At 37.8% G+C, this 23,213-nt stretch overlaps 1 protein-coding gene across 1 annotated transcript in view; it reads right to left on the reverse strand.

Annotated features, from left to right (window-relative positions):
• LOC114666811 (kin of IRRE-like protein 1) overlaps positions 1-23,213 on the reverse strand; it is a 327,249-nt gene that overhangs the window by 30,431 nt on the left and 273,605 nt on the right. The window contains exons 3-11 of the mRNA XM_028821820.2: positions 5,967-6,116; positions 5,575-5,732; positions 4,902-5,052; positions 4,564-4,669; positions 3,778-3,926; positions 3,347-3,474; positions 3,128-3,254; positions 1,680-1,780; positions 462-660 (exon numbers count right to left, since the gene is read on the reverse strand). Of these exons, the coding sequence (XP_028677653.1) occupies positions 462-660; positions 1,680-1,780; positions 3,128-3,254; positions 3,347-3,474; positions 3,778-3,926; positions 4,564-4,669; positions 4,902-5,052; positions 5,575-5,732; positions 5,967-6,116 (1,269 nt within the window). The remainder of the gene's footprint in view (positions 1-461; positions 661-1,679; positions 1,781-3,127; positions 3,255-3,346; positions 3,475-3,777; positions 3,927-4,563; positions 4,670-4,901; positions 5,053-5,574; positions 5,733-5,966; positions 6,117-23,213) is intronic.

Genomic DNA, 23,213 nt, shown 5'->3' on the forward strand with positions numbered 1-23,213 from the left:
AGTATATCACATAAAATATGTAATTATACTGTATTGATTTTTTTAACTCACTTGTAATTCATTCAATATCATATTCTTGATGATACTATATTCAACAAGTGAAAATAAATACAATTTTCCCTTGGGGATTAACAAAAAAATTGAAATCAAAATGTCCTTGATTTATTAGCAACATCAGTGATTTGGAATATTTGTAAATAAACATCAAGAACACTGCATAGTTTTTTGACAGTACTCTAAGGTAAATTTCATTATCATACACTAACTACACAGTGGTAAGCCATCTACCAATGCCTTGTGTTAGGATAAAGTGAACATGGTGATTTACACCCAAAGCATATTGACTGTATCTAAAATTATGTTGCAAATTGGAGATAAATCTTCAAGCATACTGCACATTTCTGTGGGAACAACACATTACATCACTTTACTTCAAACTGAATTTTCTAATGTGAGGGCACCTGTTTCTTCAAGCTGAATAATGGCTGTCCCAGGTCCAAAACTGTTCCAAGCTGTACAGTTGTAACGTGTCTGGAAGTCTGCCTCCATTACATTGTTGATGGTCAATGTAGAAAGGACGCCAGTACCAGTGTCTGCACGCTCCACTGTGTAACGTTCCAGAGTGCCGGTCTCTAAAATATTTTCTTTCCACGCCCAAGCCTAAAGGCACAGAGAATTCAGGAATGAAGAAAAAGACCAGAAGAGGAATCATCTGCCATGTTTAAACTGATAAAAATAAAACAAAGAGAAATGCCCTCAAAGCTACAAAGGTTCATTCTGTCAGTTCTGTCTAGTCTGGAAAGGTTTTATTCAACCTGTTAATACTGTCGTATCCATTTCTGTGAAAAAAATGACAATGCCACCTTGTATGTCCTTGCTATGGCACTTTTAACTACTTAGTGGATTCTGTAGAATACAAACACACAACATACTCTTTTTAAGCTTACCTGGTTTTAAAGCATTACTCTAAAATGTTTTTAACGGAGATGATCCCTCCACTAAATCCAAATAGGACAGTACTGAAAAGTTACACACAATTTTAACAAGTCTCATTTTCTTCCATGCTTTTGGAAACATACATTGAAGCCTTCTGCTCAAAACGGCCTCATTTTCGAATTCTTGCACTGGATTGATGCTCAAAAGTAAAAGTGATTTTAAAGACCATCAGCATTTTGCTTTCTAGCTTATCAGTTTTGTTTAACAGAAAGGTACAACTCAGCGAAAGCTAGTGTAAAAGCAAGACTGGATAGATGAATATTTAATATTGCATGTAGCACTTTAATTCATCGGAAGAATAACTCCTGTCCGGTCAATTCCACAGTTTTATATACAAGAAAAGAAAGCTGTGACAGGTCCTGATAAATATTCCTGAGCTACAAGGCAGCATGAAAGCCAGCAAATAAACCTGGTGCTATGTCAGTTATTTCTGTTTACTATAGCACACAGACTACAAATAGCAGTGAATTTAAAGAGAAAACAGTTATGAATTATGACACATGCTGGGGGACAAGGTGACTAAGACTAAAGTGCCCAGCAAGAGTGTGGGAGTGGAAGTGCACATGTTCACATAAAATGGACAGCACAGCCATCATAAAAAACCCATAACTTTAGATAACAAGTGTATCTTGCCCAGTGACACCTGAGAACAGCCCAAGGACATGGAATCATTTTTAACTTACTATTCGGTCAGGTGTTGGGGTGCTACCAATGAAACATTTCACCTCTCCTTTATCCCCACGGATGGCATATTGCACTGAATCGCTGGATATGATTGGTGGTCCTGAGTAAAAAGAAAATAAAGATAATACCCAGGGCATAGGTGAATTCAATAAAAAACAGTTTAAATGAAATTCATTAGAAAGGATATAGCGATATTAATCTTTCAAAAGTGATGAAATTTTAGAATTTTAAATTAAATTAAAATTTAGAATTTTAGAAAGTTGGTAAAATAATGACATATCACCCCAATTAAATATCTCTCTTCCACATGCATTGCAGACTAATGGCAAAAATGATTAAATACTGTGATTGGTTCCTGTTTCTTCCCTAAATAATGGCTAAGTAATTAAAAATATATCACCACCTGCCAAACTAATGAGAAAGTATACAGTATTAAGTCGAAACCACTTTTAAATCTAATAACAAGGTGATTAAGTAAAATAATCAATTGTCTAGCCTTTGACAACCTACTCACCAGGAAAGAAAATATTCACACTTGTCATCATAAGTGAAGACATAGATATATATAAAGGGGTAGAAACTACATTTATTACTAAATGTTTGGCTGACAGCTACATGCAAGGCATTTGACAATATAAGGTATATTGTAATCACGTATGGTTATTTTTTTTATAGTGGAAGCACATTCAGATTAAGTGGTTAACTTAGGCTCCACAATAGGACAAATGTGAATGAAATCAGCAACTTTTTGTTTTAAAGTCCAGTGTCTCAGGCTGTACTCCACACTGCTATCATGGCATTATTTGACGTCAGACAGTGTGAGAAGTCTGTAAGGGAGACTGTCATGCTCCTTCAGGCTTAGGAGATGTAGTTGAAAATCTCATGCACATGTTAATGCATTTAACCTTTCCCTAAAGTGATCATTAATGTTGTCCAACTGTCTTATAGATAGATCACCAAAAGTAACTTTCTTGGTACTTGATTAATTAAATTTGAAAAATGCACATGGTGAAGGAATAAGGGAGTTAAAAATCCCTTGGGACAGATTCTTGGCATCGTTTAGTCCTAACTAGCTGATCCCTGACTATAATCACACCTGTCCTGTGATTCATAAGAATCAGATTTAAAGCCTTACCGGGTATGGGACTTTCAGAGATGTAGTGTGTGCAAAATCACAGGAACTTTAGCATATGTGATAACTGACAAAATGGTAAACTACAGTCATAAGACTATAAACAGTTGGTTCTGAAGGATATAAAATGTGCTTTTGTAACTGCCTGTTATATTTCTCTGACATTAGCATATGGTGAACCAAATATTTCAAAGAATGAGATGAGGCAAGTCAATATTTTGTCTACTGTATGAGTGTGGATTGTTGGAAGGGTATAAAGGGTTCAGTTGGCCTTTATGGTTGTCTTTTACACATTAGAAAAAGGGAAAATCATACCATTAACAGAAAGTGCAACTTCCTTCTCTCCTACTCCTATCCGAGGCACTATGGCCTTGCAAACATAGAGACCACCATCCATTTGACTCACAGACTTGAGGTAGAGCTGATTATTATTACTGAGCACCTAAATATCCAACAAAACATTTGAAAGAAACAGTTAAAATGTACTACTTAACAATATTACTGTTAAACCCTTTGCAACAAGTCTGCTCTCACCATGTTGGAGCCCTTTTTTGTCCACGTCAGAGTGAGAGGAGGATTCCCTGACCAAACACAGGTCAAAGTCACATCAGAGCCAATATCAACAGAGGTGGGCCTGGGCTCAACCACAATTCGAGGTCCAACTATAATAGAAGAACTCAGTTATATGTAGCATCCAATGAGCTTGAGAACTGTCCACATGAATGTTCTGAATGTTAAACAATGAGCAAAAGATGAAAAGAGAAACAGAGACTGGAAATAGTAGAGAATAAAATAAATAATGGGTAGAAATGTATAGTATAAAATGCTTTAAACAGAACCATCCATTGAAAGCTACAGTAAAAACACAGTTAGATAAACCCAAAGAAAATGAACAAGCAGTGAGTCATAATAAATAGTTTGAGAAACACATAAGTTGGCAAAGCCAAAAATGGAGAGACACTCACACTGGACATCAACTAAAGTGCTGACATTGGTACTTCCAACAGCATTGTGGACTTGACAAGATACTGGCTCTGTAAAGAATGTATGATCCACCACTGCTTCATAGATGCTATCTGTGGCTCCATCAATCAAAACGCCACCCTTCGCCCACCTATCACATGGAGATAAAAAGAAAGTAACCCCATGGGATTTGCACAGGATTTACTCAAAGAAACCATCTCAAGTAACCTTCAGCCACATTCAAGGCATCACCTATCAACTCCACTCCTAGGATTTAAGGTGTTGTGTTCCCCATGCTGGATGAAATCCCTAGAAATGCTTTCTTCATTTTGCTGTTTTTATTTAAAAAGGACTCACAAGTCGTGTTTTTTTCAAGTATTTTCTATTCAATGACACATTTTAAGATGTCTATTTATATGAGGGCAAATAAACATTTTAAAATGTCCCTTTTAAATAAATCTAGGCCTAGCTTATCTGCTTTTTTTCAAGAAAGCTGTTACAGACCGACAATTTTCAGATCATCTTTGCTGTGGTCGCCATGAAAGTATAATTTCAAAGTCACGTATGAAAGAAATAGTTGCATTTATTACATCTTAAATTACTTTGTCAAGGTCACAAGAAGAACTGGCTATAAGATTTGAAACCTATGGAATCAATCTCATCTGCATCACCCCACCTGAAGCTAACCTGTCTAGTTTCTTTTAGAAGGGCTGATGTAAATAGAATGTCTCATGTTTATGCAGGTAACAACATGAAAGCAGGTTCCAGTGTTTGTCAAGTAAACTCACCTGTAGCCCTGGATTTCTGGATTGGCTGTAGCTGTACAGGTAAAGACCACTCTTTCTCCCTCCAAAACAGTCTGTGGATGGATAGACAGGGTAACAGTGGGGGGATCTAAAAAACATAAAATATTCATTATAGACACATATTAAATGATGCTTAAAACAGTTAAGTTATGTTTTGAATGAGGCAATAATTTCATCTTTGTAGAGGATATTTTAATTAAGCTTTTGCAATGCTAATAATTGAGCAGTCTGATAAGACTTATAGTATACAGTGGTAGGATGAAAAGATAATATTTAATTAAATTTCTATTTTTTTTTTAAATGTAACATAGTATACTCACGATGCACATTCAGCCTGACAGAGGCCTCCTTTCCACTGGGTAGGGCATCATTTTTTGTGTAGCAGGTGAATACTCTGCCTATGTCTGAGTCAGTTGGTATAATTGGAAGAATGCTGACTGTAGTCTCTCTTTTCCGATCTGGCAACACTTCCTATGTTAGTCAGAATATGAAGAAATCAGTTTCTCTGTCACAGTGAACAAACAGACTATGTGCAAACAGCTTCTTAAAACTCATGCACTTAATAAGTTATATAATTTATCCATCCATCCATTATCCAACTCGCTATATCCTAACTACAGGGTCATGGGGGTCTGCTGGAGCCAATCCCAGCCAGCAACAGGGTGCAAAGCAGGAAACAAACCCCGGGCAGGGCGCCAGCCCAACGCAGGGCGTGCACACTCACACACACACACACACACCAAGCACACACTAGGGACAATTTAGAATCACCAATGCACCTAACCTGCATGTCTTTGGACTGTGGGAGGAAACCGGAGTACCCGGAGGAAACCCATGCAGACACAGGGAGAACATGCAAACCCCACGCAGGGAGGACCTGGGAAGCGAACCTGGGTCTCCTAACTGTGAGGCTACCCACTGCACCACCGTGCCACCCTATATAATTTATGTTCAGATAAATATTTTCAAACAAACAAATAAGTCTATTATTACCGTGCTGCTGAAACTCCCATCCTGTTTCAACCCATCTCTACGCCACTCAATTTCAGCAGCAGGTTTTGCATTCCGAGCCCAACATGTCAGATTATAGGGAACCCCCGCAGTCAGCAAGATTTCAGGACCTCCCTCTATTACAGGATCTTCTGGTGGAACTAAAGGAAAAAGGACAGATGATTTGATGAATATCCACTTGACTCAATTTAATTTCAAACTTTTTGTATTACTTAGCTGATTCAGGATAGATAGATAGATAGATAGATAGATAGATAGATAGATAGATAGATAGATAGATAGATAGATAGATAGATAGATAGATAGATAGATAGATAGATAGATAGATAGATAGATAGATAGATAGATAGATAGATAGATAGATAGATGTTTACTTAGCACAGTAAGTTTGGCTCTCCGGGATCGTAATGCTGCTTCTGTAGCCTGACATTCGTATTGAGAGTCATCGGATAGTTTAGCATCTGAGATCTCCAAGTTATACTGGCCAAATTCAGGATTTCGTAGCACTCTGTACCTTGGCCAAGCTGTTCACAGAATAAAACAAAACATATCCATGTTAATGTAACTATGATGTGAATGTAAAAAAGATGTCATGTGCTCTCTATATCCAAAAGGTATTAATACCGACAAATGGAGGTGTTTTTAACTATTATCTACATCCATTTTTTCTTATAAAATTTTCAACATATATCTGTCTGTTGTACTATACAGCAGGGAATGGCAACTTGCAGATCCATGGCTCACTCAGGTAGTCACTCGTGGTATTTTTCCTCTCCTCTCTGGTTTACTCTTCTAACTTTTTAAATTTTAATTCTAACATGTTAATATTATAACAACCCAAAAACATTACAGGGGAATATGTGTTCATGATGACTTGCTGTAGCAAACTCATTGCCATAGACCATACTTAATAAACACTTGCTGCAATCTAGATAAAGCATAGCGTAGTAATCACTGATTGATTTTATAAATCTGCTTATTCCAATGTAATGTCATGGGAAGATGAATGGACATGTAGGAATCATACCATGGACATGATGACAATCACAGGGCAAACACGCTGTAGCACTCACACAAACTCAGTATATTACAATACACATATTTATTGAAAATAAATATAGCCATCTGTAAGAAAATACTAATAAGACCAACATGCATTTCACAATTATGTGATCTTAAATTATAGGCTATATTTTATCCCAAATTTCATTTTGTGCTTAAAAATGCTTATATCAAAAACTACATTTTACTTATAATAATCTATAAAATACAAAATAAAAAAAAAAACCATACAGAGATCATAAATTAATCACAGTCTTCACTAGGGATGTCTGTTTCATTTTTTTTGTATTTTTAAACATAAACTTGATTAGATTATTTTATAATTTTGTTGAAAATTCTGTCATTATATTTCAGCTTTTGTTGTACTGGAAAATTATTATTTTTGCCTATTATTAAGTGAATTATTTTGCTATTAACTTTAGCCAAGAGGCGGCATGGTGGTGCAATGTTAGCAGTAAGGAGACCAGGGTTTGTGTCGTGGGCCCTCCCTGTGTGGAGTTTGCATGTCCTCCCTTTGTCTGTGTGGGTTTCCTCCCAAAGATATGTAAGTTAGGTGGATTGCTGATTCTAAATTGTCCCCGGTGTGTGTGTATTTGTATGCTCACCCTATGATGGACTGATGCCAGCTGGGATAGGCTCCAGTGACCCTGTTTTAGAAAGCGATTTAGAAAATTAAATGAATAAAAAAGTAAGATTTTATTTTCCATGATTATTGCTGTTTTGCTATTGCTATTTAGTTTTGTCTCTGACTACACTTGTTTCTTACATCCTCTGGTCCTAAATAGAACATTTTTCGACTGGATTTAAATACTGCCTTGTACTGGGATGGTGTCGGGTTACTCTCTGGTGGATGGAAAACATTATTTGTACAAAATAATTAAATACATTCTTCATTGGTAGTCAGTTTTGTTAAGTTGTTAATATGATAGACCAAGAAATTCTACTTTTTGATTCCGATTCCAATAAAGAGTTATAATTTTTAGCAATTCTAAATCAACTTTGAATGATTTTTTAGTAATCTAGCTGTATATAATGCACTACTTAAAAAAGGGATACAGTCAAGTTGCCCATGAAATGTTTGAAAATTCCGGTTATGAGCAACATACAGCATATCTGTGAATATGAATTATGAATGTTTGTTTACTTTAATAGTTTAAATAAACATTCTATCCATCCATCCATTTTCCAACCCGCTGAATCCGAACACAGGGTCATGGGGGTCTGCTGGAGCAAATCCCAGCCAACACAGGGCACAAGGCAGGAACCAATCCCGGGTAGGGTGCCAACCCACCGCAGGGCACACACAAACATACCCACACACCAAGCACACACTAGGGCCAATTTAGAATCGCCAATCCACCTAACCCGCATGTAATTAAAAATAAATTGTCAAGTTTGTTCTGTAATGCATAAAAATAACCTGATATGAATAGTTATATTGCAAAATATTAATTAGTGATCCCAAGGTAAAGTAACTGAAAACATTTTCTCACAAGGAAAAATGCTTTCTCATGCCAACCTGTTTTCTTAGAGGGAGCATTGGTTACATGACCTTCAAGATAAAGCATATATTTCAAAAAAATGTCTAATTTTTTAGAGTGTCTCCAAATTGTGAAAGGCCCGACACACTCCCACATAGTCATAGTTTGGATTTAACTATTACCCATGTGGCTATGGTTCAGAATGTAATTATTTCTCCTGTTAACCACTTAAGTACAACCTGTCCTACTGGTAGGACACCACCATATTTCAAAGTTGTTTGTGTATGTTTCAATAAACCCACAGCTCAACCAGAAGCAATAATGGTAAATTACATGCTGTCAGCTCTATTTCATTAGTAACATGTGATTTGTACACATATATGCTGAGTTGAGCAGCGTATCAAAGATTCCACCTACATCGAGTCAAATACAATGAAAACTCATTATAATTGGATAGCTGAGTTTCAGACATTTTCAATGATGATGATTCATGATTCATAAAACACAGAAAATATACTGGTTATGCGACAGCTAATATTTACATATTGTTACGAAGAAGCTTCTGTGAGAGTGGATGCGAACTGTTTGCTTGATGTGCAATAAGACTTGAAGTTTGTATTAGGGGAATATCTTCTTTAAAAACAAAGAAAATATATGGTTGAGGAAGTTCTAGAAAAGTCACCGAATGCTAGTGATATGGAATATGGACACCCTGAGTCACAATTTTGACTTTATTGAGTACAACACGTTTGCTGAAGGACTAAATACTATACTTGATTTGTAAGTACTGCTTAGTAAAACTTCAAAGTGTTGCAGCGTGCTGTTTTACAGTTTAAGCATCATGGATTCAATTACCATATCTAGACATGAGGAAAAACAGCTGTTTCAACTAGTGTCTTGTTCACAGTATAATCCCCCCTGACCACTCCCCTACACTGAAGGGATAGACAGCTCTGTGTGATATTTGCATCCTGTTTCATAACCTGCTTTCTTCACCCCTACTCCCATTTATTTTTATTTATTTATTTATTTTTACATATGCTGTAAATACTTCCTTTAAAACATTTAGAGTGTTGTGCTCATTGCTGTGCAGCCATTTGTAGCTCCTTTATTACATAAGCAGAGAGGCAGCCGTTTATTTTTGGGTATGTAATTTAGGCGCAATAATGGCAAAAACCTCTTAGTGCATCGCAATCAGAATCATCAACCAAAAAACACTGACTGCCCAGCAAATAGTTAATGAAACTATCTCAGTTCATTTTTTGAATTCATTTTAATTTGTTCACACCCTTGTTAATAAAACCCAGTTAATAACTACAGCTAAAAGTCATCTAAATAATGTCACCATTACAATTAAATTAATATGCACTAATAATCTGAGAACCAGTCAGTCAGTCATTGTCCAACCCGCTATATCCTAACACAGGGTCACAGGGTCTGCTGAAGCCAATCCCAGCCCACCACAGGGCACACACACACCAGGGACAATTTAGGATCGCCAATGCACCTACCTGCAATCTGCATGTTTTTGGGCTGTGGGAGGAAACCGGAGCACCCGGAGGAAACCCACACAGACACAGAGAGAACATGCAAACTCCACGCAGGGAGGACCAAGGAAGTGAACCTGGGTCTCCTTACTGCAAGGCAGCAGCGCTACCACTGCACCACCGTGCTGCCAATCTGAGAACCAGAAACAATAAAACAGAGACTGATTCTAAAATACATTAGCTTACTCATACAACTCACATGTGAAAGCAAGGTTTCTCAAAAGAAAAAAAATAAAATTAAAAGGAGCTAATTATATGGTCTCACATCATATGTTTGAAAATTAGAAAGTAAATAGGGGGGCAATTTAAAAAGTCTGAGTGGCCTGAAAAATATTAGACAGCAGGTTTAAGCTCTCTATAAAACTGACAAAAACAAAATTACTACCAGCCCACAGCTTTTATATAGAGCAATAACTAATATGAAAACATTTGTGAAACCCACACTAATTAATAGATGGACAAAGAATGCAGATTACTGTAAGCAGCAAGTTTCTATATCTAGTATAACTGGATCTCAAGATGTAACATCTTCTGTTTACCACTTCGGTCAATTTACTTTAACATCACAATGGAATGTTTTAAAAATGATTTCTAAAATCAAAACTACCACCTCTCGCTTAGACACAATTCCAATTAGTGTATGGAGTAAAATAACATGCTGAAGTTGTGCAACCCATCCTGGACATAATCAATAACTTTACTGACATGCATTGCTCTTGATTCCTTTCAAGCAGCCAATGTTAGACCATTATTAATTTAGATTTAATAATGTATTTGAAATTAGAAATCAGGTTTAGATACCCCTGTCCTAAAGAATTATAGACCAGTTTCAAATTTTAACATTTCTTACAAATGTTAAAAAATGAATGTATAGATGGATATTTTGAGAACCCGTAACTAATCTAAAAACGTTGCAAATAATACTGTAATGAATGACAGAACAATGAACAGAACACTTCCATTATTGTGCTTTGAAATGTAAGCACAATTTTAACAATAATGACAATAGCATTTTACTATGTGGAACTGAGAGGTGGACTATTTAGCTTTTAAGTTACAGGTTTATGCTTACTTCATCCCTATCAGACTGCTTCCAGTACATGCTCAATTTTGATAGTAGTACTCCTTCATTATATCTGTAATTAGACAAGGTGTCCCTCAGGCTTGGAGCTGGGGACAGTTCTTTTTTCTTCTTATATGCTGCCAAATGGAGTTGTCATTTGGAAACATGACATTACCCATTGTATGCTGATGACAGTCACATACAATTCTAAGTAAAACCAAATGATACTTCTTAAATAATGCCATTATTTTACTATTTAGTAGGATGAAACAATATATGAGTGAACAATTACAATCCACATTAACCTTAGGCATTATTTTTGATAGTGAGTTAACCGTTTGTTATTTCATTTCAATGTTTTTAAATCCTTGTTATAAATATTCCAAATATTCTTAATATTTTGCCTCTTAATAAGCCATTTCAGTCATTTGTATTAAACAGAATGAACAGCTGAAACATTTTACAAGCTGTTTGATGCATTATTATAAAACAGTATGTTCAGAGCATGGTACTACCAGAAAGAACCAAGGCTAAATACTCATAATTTCAGTAGGGCTCTTGCTAAGGCTCTTTGTAATAGCTGTAGTAATTGTCTGCCTGGCTGGTATGGAGTCATTCCCTGTTTCTTTCGTCTGAGTCATGCACTATGTACCCAACATTTTGATAAAGTTGCTCCTTGTCCTCTTGGAATAGGACCATGGAGTCAAAGTGTTCTGTCAAATGAAGGAACCCTTTGAAACATTTGAACCACAGCCATACTATTTTCATACCATCAATATTTGCCTTGGTGGTGTATTACAAATGAATTAATTTATCCATAAAAACATCGCTAATTTGGTATAAAGATCACTAGATGGAAGACTGTTTTTTAGAATGCCACAAGACCTGTCAAACAACTGTATATTGGGAACTGGAGAAATGGAGATGTATCTAAATTAAAGGGAAGAAACAAAATGTACACTTAGGATAATTCAATATTGAAAACCTGAAATTTTAAACAAAGAAATCATTTAAATTGTCTTTTATGAATGCTAGAATATTTTCCTTGGTAAAGTTCAGAAGAGTGTGCATACATTCCCTGTCCTTCTACAGTCCTTACATCGTATGCCAACATGTACACAACACCTCTGACAACCAGTGCTACATGTTTAACAATGAAATTAAACAATAATAATTATGTCTGGAACTTGACATGCTCATAGTAGGGGTCTCTCTCTCTCCTTCTCGATATTATATATATATATATATATATATATATATATATATATATATATATATATATATATATATATATATATATATACACAGTATAAATATGTAAAGTAATAGAGGACATGGATTGAAGGTTTCTTACCATGTTTTGGAGGCCCCCATGATTGATGGGTTGGCATCCCACCTGCAAGGGTGGGTGTTCCATTTCCTAGTCAGGATAACAGTATAATGGCAAGGTGGAAGGAGGCTATGTGGTACCATCCATACCATGTGCCCTATGGCTGTATGCCCACAAGGAGTTGTGGTAAACAGACTAAGCCAAAAGTGCTTCCTGCATGCAGTGTACTGAAGCAGTTAAGCCTTATTACTTCAGATCTTCAGATTATGGGTTCAAATCCCATTATTGACATTATGTGATCACGAGCATGTCACTTGACCTGCTTGTGCTCCATTTAAACCAAAAGAAATGTAACCAATTGAATCAAAAAAGTTGTAAGTCACCTTGGATAATGGTGTCAGCCAAATAAGTAAATGTAAATGTAAATGCAATAGTGTGGGTCCAGAAATAAAGAAATCCACTCCACTTAACTCAGGCAAAGCTTGCCTGGGGAGGAATGGAGGAGGAAAGTGAGAAATGAATTAGAATAATTGTGGTTTAAAGAAGCCCATCTTCTAAATCTGAGACATCCCCCTAGTGGTCAATATATATAGATATTTATATATATTGTCACACATGTGCGAGTAGGAGTCATCTAATGGGGCTGAATAATGGCAATTCCACGTCTGACCAGGGGGCGGCGTAGTGCGCTAACCGTCCTTCTCAATTCCTCACAGACCATTCTCGGGAAATCCCACAGAGTTCTGCCCTCTGATGAAGTGGCGTCATCAGATGCCACTTCCGGTCCCCACATCTGATGATGTCACTTCCACTTCCGGCCCCAAAGACATTACTTCCTACACTGGCCTTTAAAGCTCCCATTTTGTCTATATACAGTACACCCTCAAAATTCATAGAGATTACATTCCAATAGCACCCGCGAATTGTGAAAAACCGTGACTTTTGGATGTGGTTAAAAAATGCCTTTTAAATGCCTATTTTTATAGTTTAAACCCTAAATACAGTATGCCCCCAAAGCACTTTAATTTTGTTGCAAACTCCGCTTAATACATTAATACATTACCTAAAAAATTAATTAATACATTACCTAATAACAGAATGTAAAGGTAAACCCGTCTACTGTACAGTACTGTACTGCTATGTCTCCCGTGGAGCTAAAATACTGATGTTACCACTATACGTACTGTAATTCATGCAAGCACGTTTTCTTTGGTATGCGCTGTCATTTTCTTTGTTATAAGTAGAGTAAATACATAATAATTTCATTTAATTAAAATACAGTAAAATGTATGGGTACTCACCAATGATAAATGATATTGATGATGATGATGAAGTAGCTGTGCAGTATGATGCAAAGGATTTAAAACTCCTTGGGTGGCACCTCTTCTTCGGGCGCTTCAGGAGGAGTCGTATCTTTGGACGGGTCTTCTTCTGGTGGGGTTTCGTACTGGCTTTTCTTTGTAGGTTTCAGGAACATTGTGATGGGAAGTGTCTACATTGTCTCCTGTAGCGAACTGCTGGTACAATTTCCATGCTTTCTCACGGATAATGTTACCATCCAAGGGGATGTTCTTCTTCCTGCAGTCGGTGATCCACAATGCCAAGGCAGATTCCATCCTGACGATATTTTTATTCCTTACGGTCGTTACCTTTTTGGCACTATCACAGAAACTTGCAGATACGATATTCCAGATCACTGCTTCGTTCTTCTTTATGTAGCGTGCAGTGCTTTCATTAATGCCATAGTGGCGTGCTACTGCAGCATAACTTTTTAGTTTCAGTAGTCCAGCAAATCCAGTAGTCCAACCTTCTCCTGGAGTGTTTTAAACTTCTTTTGCCACTTAGGCTCAGTGCCAGAAGCCTTAGAAGGTGCAGGGCAATTCAGCGACATCTTGTGCGTTTAAGAATAACAAAATGAATACAATAACAAAATGGAAAACACGAGGACACTCAGCTGGAGTCACGTCACAGGGCAGCAATCAATCAGTAGCAAGGAGAAATGAAAAACGCTCTTGAATTGGCTACTTTCACCATACCAAACCGCGTTTCCCTCAGCGGTTGCTTCCTGTTCTCTCTACAGCACAGTATTTCCACAAAAAAAGCCATAAAAAATTGCAGAGGATATTTGTGCTTTCTGCTAATAATTATTAGTTAGGTTATAAGGAAAAATCAGCGAACGACTAAGTCCGCATATCTTGAACCACGACTTCCTGGGGGTCTACTGTACTATAGTTCTGTTTTGGACTCAGTTGTGTGAACAACTCGCTATCTTCAAAAATACCTTTTTGTAGCCAAGGAATATTATACAGGTGGCTGCCCCAGACCTTTATGTTGTCTTATTGTCGTTCTTGTGACAATATACTGTATATATGTATATACTGTGTGTGTATATATATATATATATATATATATATATATATATATATATATATATATATATATATATATACACACAGTATATAAACATATATATATATATCTATATCTATATGGATAAACAGAAAGTGATACAATTTTTCAGACAATTTTGTTTCTAATATTTTATGGGAGATTACTGTAGTTAAGTGGAGGTTTACTTTCAGGCCTCAATAGTTACGGCTCTGCACCACAAGGAAGCATCAGGATTCAATAGAACTTTATCAATAATTTCTTCTCAGTATCCAAACTGTCAGACATCTCTGTAACACCTTCTCATTGCCAGTATAGATGGAGTGATGAAGGTCTTTATGTGTCAAAAAAAAATACTGTATAGGCAGGAATGTAGGGATTTAGCTTTTGCATGTGACTAAGAAGCTAGTTTCTAAAGGTTTCTAAGAATTTCAAGTTGTCCCTTTTACTGTTTGACTGACAACTATTGTGTGTTTCCATCCTGTGTGGTTTCACTGCGATGGATAGAAGGGCTGATTAAATTAACATTCTGCTTTTTTATTTCCATCCATCCATCTATCCATTCTCTTCCGCTTATCCGAGGTCGGGTCGCGGGGGTAGCAGCTTGAGCAGAGATGCCCAGACTTCCTCTCCCTGGCTACTTCTTCTAGCTCTTCCGGGAGAATCCCGAGGCGTTCCCAGGCCAGCCGGGAGACATAGTCCCTCCAGCGTCTCCTGGGTCTTCCCCGGGGCCTCCTCCCGGTTGGACATGCCCGGAACACCTCACCAGGGAGGCGTCCAGGAGGCATCCTAATCAGATGCCCGAGCCACCTCATCTGACTCCTCTCAATGCGGAGGAGCAGCGGCTCTACTCTGAGCCCCTCCCGGATGACTGAGCTTCTCACCCTATCTTTAAGGGAGAGCCCAGACACCCTGTGGAGGAAACTCATTTCAGCCGCTTGTATTCGCAATCTCGTTCTTTCGGTCACTACCCATAGCTCATGACCATAGGTGAGGGTGGGAACATAGATCGACCGGTAAATTGAGAGCTTTGCCTTATGGCTCAGCTCCTTTTTCACCACGACAGACCGATGCAGAGCCCGCATCACTGCGGACGCCACACCAATCCGCCTGTCGATCTCACGCTCCATTCTTCCCTCACTCGTGAACAAGACCCCAAGATACTTGAACTCCTCCACTTGAAGTAGGATCTCGCTCCCAACCCTGAGAGGGCACTCCACCCTTTTCCGGCTGAGGACCATGGTCTCGGATTTGGAGGTGCTGATTCCCATCCCAGCCGCTTCACACTCAGCTGCGAACCGATCCAGAGAGAGCTGAAGATCACAGCCTGATGAAGCAAACAGGACAACATCATCTGCAAAAAGCAGTGACCTAATCTTGAGTCCACCAAACCGGACCCCCTCAACACCCTGGCTGCGCCTAGAAATTCTGTCCATAAAAGTTATGAATAGAATCGGTGACAAAGGGCAGCCCTGGCGGAGTCCAACTCTCACTGGAAACGGGTTCGACTTACTGCTGGCAATGCGGACCAAGCTCTGACACCGGTTGTACAGGGACCGAACCGCCCTTGTCAGGGGGTCCGGTACTCCATACTCCCGGAGCACCCCCCACAGGATTCCCCGAGGAACACGGTCGAACCCTTTTCCAAATCCACAAAACACATGTAGACTGTTTGGGCGAACTCCCATGCACCCTCCTGGACTCTGCTAAGTGTGTAGAGCTGGTCCACTGTTCCGCGACCAGGACGAAAACCACACTGTTCCTCCTGAATCCGAGGTTCGACCATCCGACGGACCCTCCTCTCCAGAACCCCCGAATAGACTTTTCCAGGGAGGCTGAGGAGTGTGATCCCTCTGTAGTTGGAACACACTCTCCGGTCCCCCTTCTTAAAGAGGGGGACCACCACTGCGGTCTGCCAATCCAGAGGCACTGTCAACCAAGACAGCCCTACAACATCCAGAGCCTTGAGGAACTCCGGGCGTATCTCATCCACCCCCGGGGCCCTGCCACCAAGGAGTTTTTTGACCACTTCGGTGACCTCAGTCCCAGAGATGGGGGAGCCCACCTCCGATTCCCCAGGCTCTGCTTCCTCATTGGAAGGCATGTTAGTGGGATTGAGGAGGTCTTCGAAGTACTCCCCCCACCGACCCACAACGTCCCGAGTCGAGATCAGCAGCGCACCATCCCCACCATATACAGTGTTGACACTGCACTGCTTCCCCCTCCTGAGACGCCGGACGGTGGACCAGAATCTCCTCGAAGCCGTCCGAAAGTCATTCTCCATGGCCTCCCCAAACTCCTCCCATGCCCGAGTTTTTGCCTCAGCAACCACCGAAGCTGCATTCCGCTTGGCCTGCCAGTACCTATTAGCTGCCTCCAGAGTCCCACAGGACAAAAGGGACTGGTAGGACTCCTTCTTCAGCTTGACAGCATCCCTCACCGCCGCTGTCCACCAACGGGTTCGGGGATTGCCGCCATGACAGGCACCGACCACCTTATGGCCACAGCTCCGGTCAGCCGCCTCAACAATAGAGGCACGGAACATGGCCCATTTGGACTCAATGTCCCCCACCTCCCTCGGGATGTGGTCGAAGTTCTGCCGGAGGTGGGAGTTGAAGCTACTTCTGACAGGGGGCTCTGCCAGACGTTCAAAAGATAATTGGAGTCAAAATTAATTTGAATAAAAGTGTGCTCTTTCCAGTGAACTCTCTAGCACACAATATTAGATTGGACACCTTACCTTTTATCATCGCAAATCAGTTTAAATACCTAGGGGTAAATATCACAAGTAAACATAAAGCTCTTTTTCAACAAAATTTTGCTATATGCATGGAAAAACCTAAGCAAAAATTGCAGAGATGGTCTACCCTTCATCTCACTTTAGCAGTGAGAATTAACACTGGCAAGATGAATATTCTTCTTAAGCTTCTTTTTCTGTTTCAAAGCATCCCCATATACAGTAACAAATCATTTTTAAGAAATTAGATTCAATCATAACCTTATTTATTTGGAATTCAAAACATCTACGCACCCAAAGGGTGACCCTACAAAGACATAAGGCAGAAGGTGGCATGGCTCTACCTAATTTTCACTTTTATTACTGGGCAGCAAATATACAAGCTATAAAAACCTGGACATTGACACAAATAGATGAACATACACAGACTTGGTTCGCAATAGTAATACAATCCTACAGTACCTCTTTATATTACTTGCTTTTTGCCCCAGTAAATACAAGTTATCATCAATATACTAACAACTGCTTGTGCTTCATTCACTCAGAATATGGAACCAATGTAGGAAGTACTTCAGGTTAGAGAAGCTTTTTTCTGAGGCACCTGTGCATGATAAACACTTTTTTCCACCCTTTCAAACCTACAGTTTTTATTGTTTGGAAAATGTACGGGATTAAATCACTTAGAGATTTGTACATAAATAACATTTTTGCATCCTATGAACAGTTACACTCCAAATTTAGCTTCCCATCATCACAATTTTTCCACTCTTTCCAAATTAGAAATTTTGCTAAACAAAATCTGTACACTACTACTGCTACTTCCATTCCGGAAGAAATATTAATCAGTTTTGAGGACTCAGACAGAATTTTTATAATATATAAAATCCCTTCCTTTCAAAGATCCCAGAGTACAGTGGGAAAAGGATCTCTTACTCAACATTTCAGAAAAGGAGTGGAAGGCAGCCATGCACAGAATTCACTCTAGGTCCATATGCACAAAACATACAATTATTCAACTTAAAATCTTTTAACACATCCATCTCATTTAAAATTGTCCAAAATGATTCCAAGTCAAGATCCAACCTACGAACATTGCAATCGAGTTCCAGCCTCTTGTGTTTGGTGTACTCCCAGATGGGCTTAAAGTGTAGAAGGATAAACAAACAGTAATTGTCTTTACTTCACTATTTGCATGCAGACTTATCTTGCTCAACTTGAAAAAACCTCACCCACCTCTTTTAAGTCAGTGGGTAACTGATGCTATATATTATTTGAAATTAGAAAAAAAAATCAAATTCTTACTTTTCAGAATCTTTACAAGACATTTTTAAAACCTGGCAGGATCTAATCAATAACATTTTGGAATAAGCATTTATATTGGGTAAAAGGATTCTCTTTCCTCTTTTCTACTCTTAAAGTTTTACTCTGGCCATTGGCCTTCCTCTCTTTCTCATTGCTTTGGGATGAATTAAATTTAGTTTTGTTAAGTTTGACTTGTTTGTATGGAATGTTACTTGCTTTTAATAAATTCAATAAAATAAAAAACAATGCATGAAAAGCAAATATTGTACATGGGGATTATTAACCTAGTTATGCAGGAGGGTGTTGCACTAGCCACTGGGAGGAAGTGGGATCAAAAAGACTAGAGGAAGGAGGGAGAAAAAAGAATACATGAGTTTTCTTGTTGCATTTTTAGTAACTACTTTCAGGTAGGAGCTTAATTGGCTAGAGGAAGGACAATGATTTCATCAGGTAAAACAGCCAATATCTAAAGCTATGCCACAGGCTGGGACAGATGTTCTCAAATTAGGACCCTTTGTCTGCTTTTAATTTCTTTTGAAGCAGGTAAGTGGTTCAACTTGTCTTGATGACTAGGAGGGGACAGGAACACTTTGAGTAATCTGGAAGAACACAATGTACTTACTGTATTTAAAAGCAAAGATAATATAAGCCATTCAGATCCAGATTCCAGAAAACTAATGTTCAGTTAATGAGCAGGAAGTGTTGGGGTGGGTTTTTAATACTCCAGAGGTTGTCTGAATTATTTTCTTAATTAAACAAATAAAGGTCTTTCTTCATTTATTTAAAGAAATAATAATGCTCATTTGACGGAAATTCTCTTAAAATTTATCTAATGCATTTCAGCTTTGTAAAAATTCACATGACAGAATGGAGAATAAAAAAATATTTTTATTGTTCATGATAATGTTAAACAATTTTGAGAACCCTTATAGTCCATGCTTGAACACTAGACAATTCAATCTATTTATCCATAATCCCATTCTCTCTAGTTAATTTACCCTATGTGTCACAAAAGATGTTCACTAAATGTAGAAAAAATGTAAATCCCAATGTCCCATTACATAAATGTTAGTCTAACCTCATGTAAGAATGAATGGTGGCTGCTTTCTTACTTATTAAGAAAGTAAGTGAGGCTGGCAGTGATAGTGGTCAGAGGGGAGGCTCAGTTCTTCTATCTCTGCCACAACTTCTTTAATTATTATGTTGCCACTAAATGTTTTTAACAGGATTCATAGACTTTCTCCTCCCTCTCACCACAGGAGGGAGACAGTGTGCTCATTAAACTGCTGCATTCTCTCATGAATTGGTACTTTGATCAAACTACAGCATTTTTTTCTTGGACATATAAAATAGCGTTATGATGACCACACACCACAGGGAGTGAGCATTTGTAACAACATGATTTCACTGTCTTAAGTGTGAAGAAGAAAGAAGAAAGAATGGGACTCTTAAAATTATATTATTTTGAAATCTGACAACCAGTGTACAAGTTGAGATAGAGACAAGGCCGTTCAGCCCAGTGAAATGTATTCAAATGTTTTGCCCCAGGCAGTTTGATAGAATAAAAACACAAGGCTGGTTTATGAGTGAGAAATATATCACATGTCAATAACTGTCAACCACTTAACTAAGACAAAAATGTAAATATAATAAAAATGGCAGATTTCACACAAAGCTCTCCTTTTACCCTCCCTGTGTTCTATTCTCAGAAAAAAAAGATACTGTAAACCTAAATATCACTTACATTCTTATTGCTCACTGTTCCCACTAGAGTTTAATTTACGTCTGATTTACATTATTGATGCTTTATTGGAAGATGAATATTTTTTATTTCATTCCAGATATTGTGGACTGTATGTACAGTACTTATTCAAAGCTTAAACACAGCAAAGTGTATATTTCACAAAATTAAGGGCTTTGGGGCTTTTAAGAAGAAAAGAAACTACATGCTTGTGTCAATAGGAAGAATGTATGCATGTATGTTAGTCCAGATTGTGTGCTTTCTTGATTTGTTGATTCTTGGACAAAAGACTGTAGAAAACTATACAACAGCACATGCAAATGAGAATTTCATTGTACTCTCTACATGTGACAATAATGACCCTATAAACTCTTAAAATAGTAGGTATGTCCTCAATTAATTGTGAGACCTACTGACAGGCCTACAACAAAGGAGGACAAAATTATGAAGACATTTGCTTTGCTCAAGAACACATCAGCTTAAAAGGTCTTATTCTTCAATGGAATTGTTCTAGATGTTCTAACTGTCAAATGAAAGTGACCAACTTCAAAAAATAGGCTTAGTCCAATCCTTTTTTTTGGTTTTATACATTGATTTTTTTTTTTCCATCAATCAAGGCGAGCTTCTGGTTAGCTTCTGGTTGATTGTGTATCCCAAAATAACATAACTCCAAAGGAAACAGAATCTCATTCTGGATTTGCTAGTGTTTTAACTTTAAATATAACAAACGTATTCTGCCAGAAAAAGTTCTGCAATATAAACAGTATGTACATTAATAAAGTCAAGGGTTGACTTTATACCTGGATATCACAGGACTCGTGACATCAGAATCAAACAGACTACACTCTTCATACTGAATAGCAGCGAACCTGCCTGCTCAAACAAGGCCAGTTAGAAACTATAGTGGAGACTAAGTACTTATCTTGTCTTCATTTAAAATTAAGCTGAAAATGAAAAGTAGAATAATCAAGCCACTTCTGCATAATCTCAGTGACATTCCCATTTAATATGTAATGAAGAAGGGGAAGAGTTAAGTATGAGTAAAATACATTCTCAATAAATCTGAATATACCCAATGTGAGTTTAAAAGATTAACAGACAAAAAAATCACTATTAAGAAACAGAAGGGAATACGTGAAAAGGAAATTCAACAAAATTAGATGTACTGTATAATCACTCCAAAGACATAAGCCCCAAAAATACAGATGGTCATGGACACAAACTAAAGCTTAATAAACTGAAACAATAAATGTGAAAGAATGAAGCCTTTTGACTAGCCCACTTTATCCTAGAACAAGGAGCCATGCCCTCTCCTTGCAGTGACATGTTTATGACAGAAGCCAGTCTTAGAAGAGACACAAATAAGCATATAAAGTTTTCAATTAACCTAGAAGTATGTCTGACTAAGAGTAATGTTAAATAAGTACTAAAACCTGGCCATGAAAACAAAGGAAAAAACAGCAAATGCTTCAAGTCTGAAGAACATGGTTCAGTGAAGCTGTTCTCATTAGGGTCTCAGGGGAAACTGAAGAGATTTCAACGATCAGCTTATTAACTGAAATACCTTCTAAATTCTAGTATTGATATCTTACATAACACTCAAATTACTGCCCAATCGCTCTGATCTCTTTCTTATACTTTCAAATTAATACTGAAGATTATTCCAGCAAGATTATGCTAATTTATGAAATAGGAAATACTAGATGTGCAAAGGGAAACCATGATTTCAACAAGAATCACACAATCAATTTAAAGCAAAATGGAGAACACATGAAAATACAAAAGAGTGTTCTTCAGTTAAAAGTTTATATGAAAGCCTTTGATTGTATTAAACGCAGAAAACTATAGAAAACCTTGAAAGGTGTGGATGCCCCTTATTCACTTGACCTGTCCTCTAAGGAATTTATATGATTACCAAAGTGCAACATTATCAAAGCTGGAAAAAGTCAGAAGCTCAAAATTGTAAAATAGGTGCGTTGAGTCTGATTAAATTTAGAAAAACAGAAGCTTAAATCAATGTGCATGGTCCAGCTTTTATAATAGTAGGAAGGTGAAGTAGGATGTCAAAATGCACATCATGAAGGTAAAATGATGTACCAGCCTTTTGCTTACTATAAAGAATCCTGAGATTATGAAAAAGAATTTCTTAAGCTGAGCAAAGACAGACAACAAAGGAATAGAAGATTTTTATAGAAGTCATTTTGCCATGCTCAAAGATTCACAGAGATGTTACTCTGTATTACAGAAATAAGACATCTCCTTTTAAGTAATCACAGTCAATGTCATGTATAGACTCATGGAATATGACAACAAATATGACAACAAATTAAAGCAGCTGTTTTTGTAGTATTAATATGGCTGTAAAAGTAGAATGAAACAAAAGTGGTGTTTTCTGGGCTGTTGTGTTGTGGATCTATAAAAACCTTCTGTGAGCCATCATCTCATTTGGAACTAGAGCTGGGTGGAAAGTCTCAAAGGACAGCAGGAATGTATGTTGTCAAGAGAAAAGCTCTGAGTAAGGAGAAAAGGAAGGGGAATTCAAATGTTAGAATTGGATAAGAAAGGCCACCGGCAGAAGATTCATTAGAGATGTCTATGTTTTGTACTGTATTATTTTGCCTTCCTTTAACACTTTAGATATGAGTATGCATGAGTCACATACATACTGAATAAGTGTCAGTCTGTCTGCTGTAGAGATAGAAAGGGTGCAGTCCTGGGTGAATGTCTGGTCTAACTATTTTAAAGTGTGTCATGGCCTACAGGCAGCACACAATAGAGCTGGTACATGAAGAAGCATGTGTCGAGGAAGAGTTGGTAAACAGAAAGCAATTCATTAATTGAAAAGGATAAGATTTTGTCTGGTGGGAAGCCCACTTTTCTATACTTTTATCACTTATCTATTGTCTTTACATACAACAGCAAAGTAAAAGAGCTTTTGTTCCATACTTTGAGAAAGGGGCAACTTAAGTC

The sequence above is a fragment of the Erpetoichthys calabaricus genome, chromosome 16 (genome assembly GCF_900747795.2).
Source record: "Erpetoichthys calabaricus chromosome 16, fErpCal1.3, whole genome shotgun sequence".
Taxonomy (NCBI): domain Eukaryota; kingdom Metazoa; phylum Chordata; class Cladistia; order Polypteriformes; family Polypteridae; genus Erpetoichthys; species Erpetoichthys calabaricus.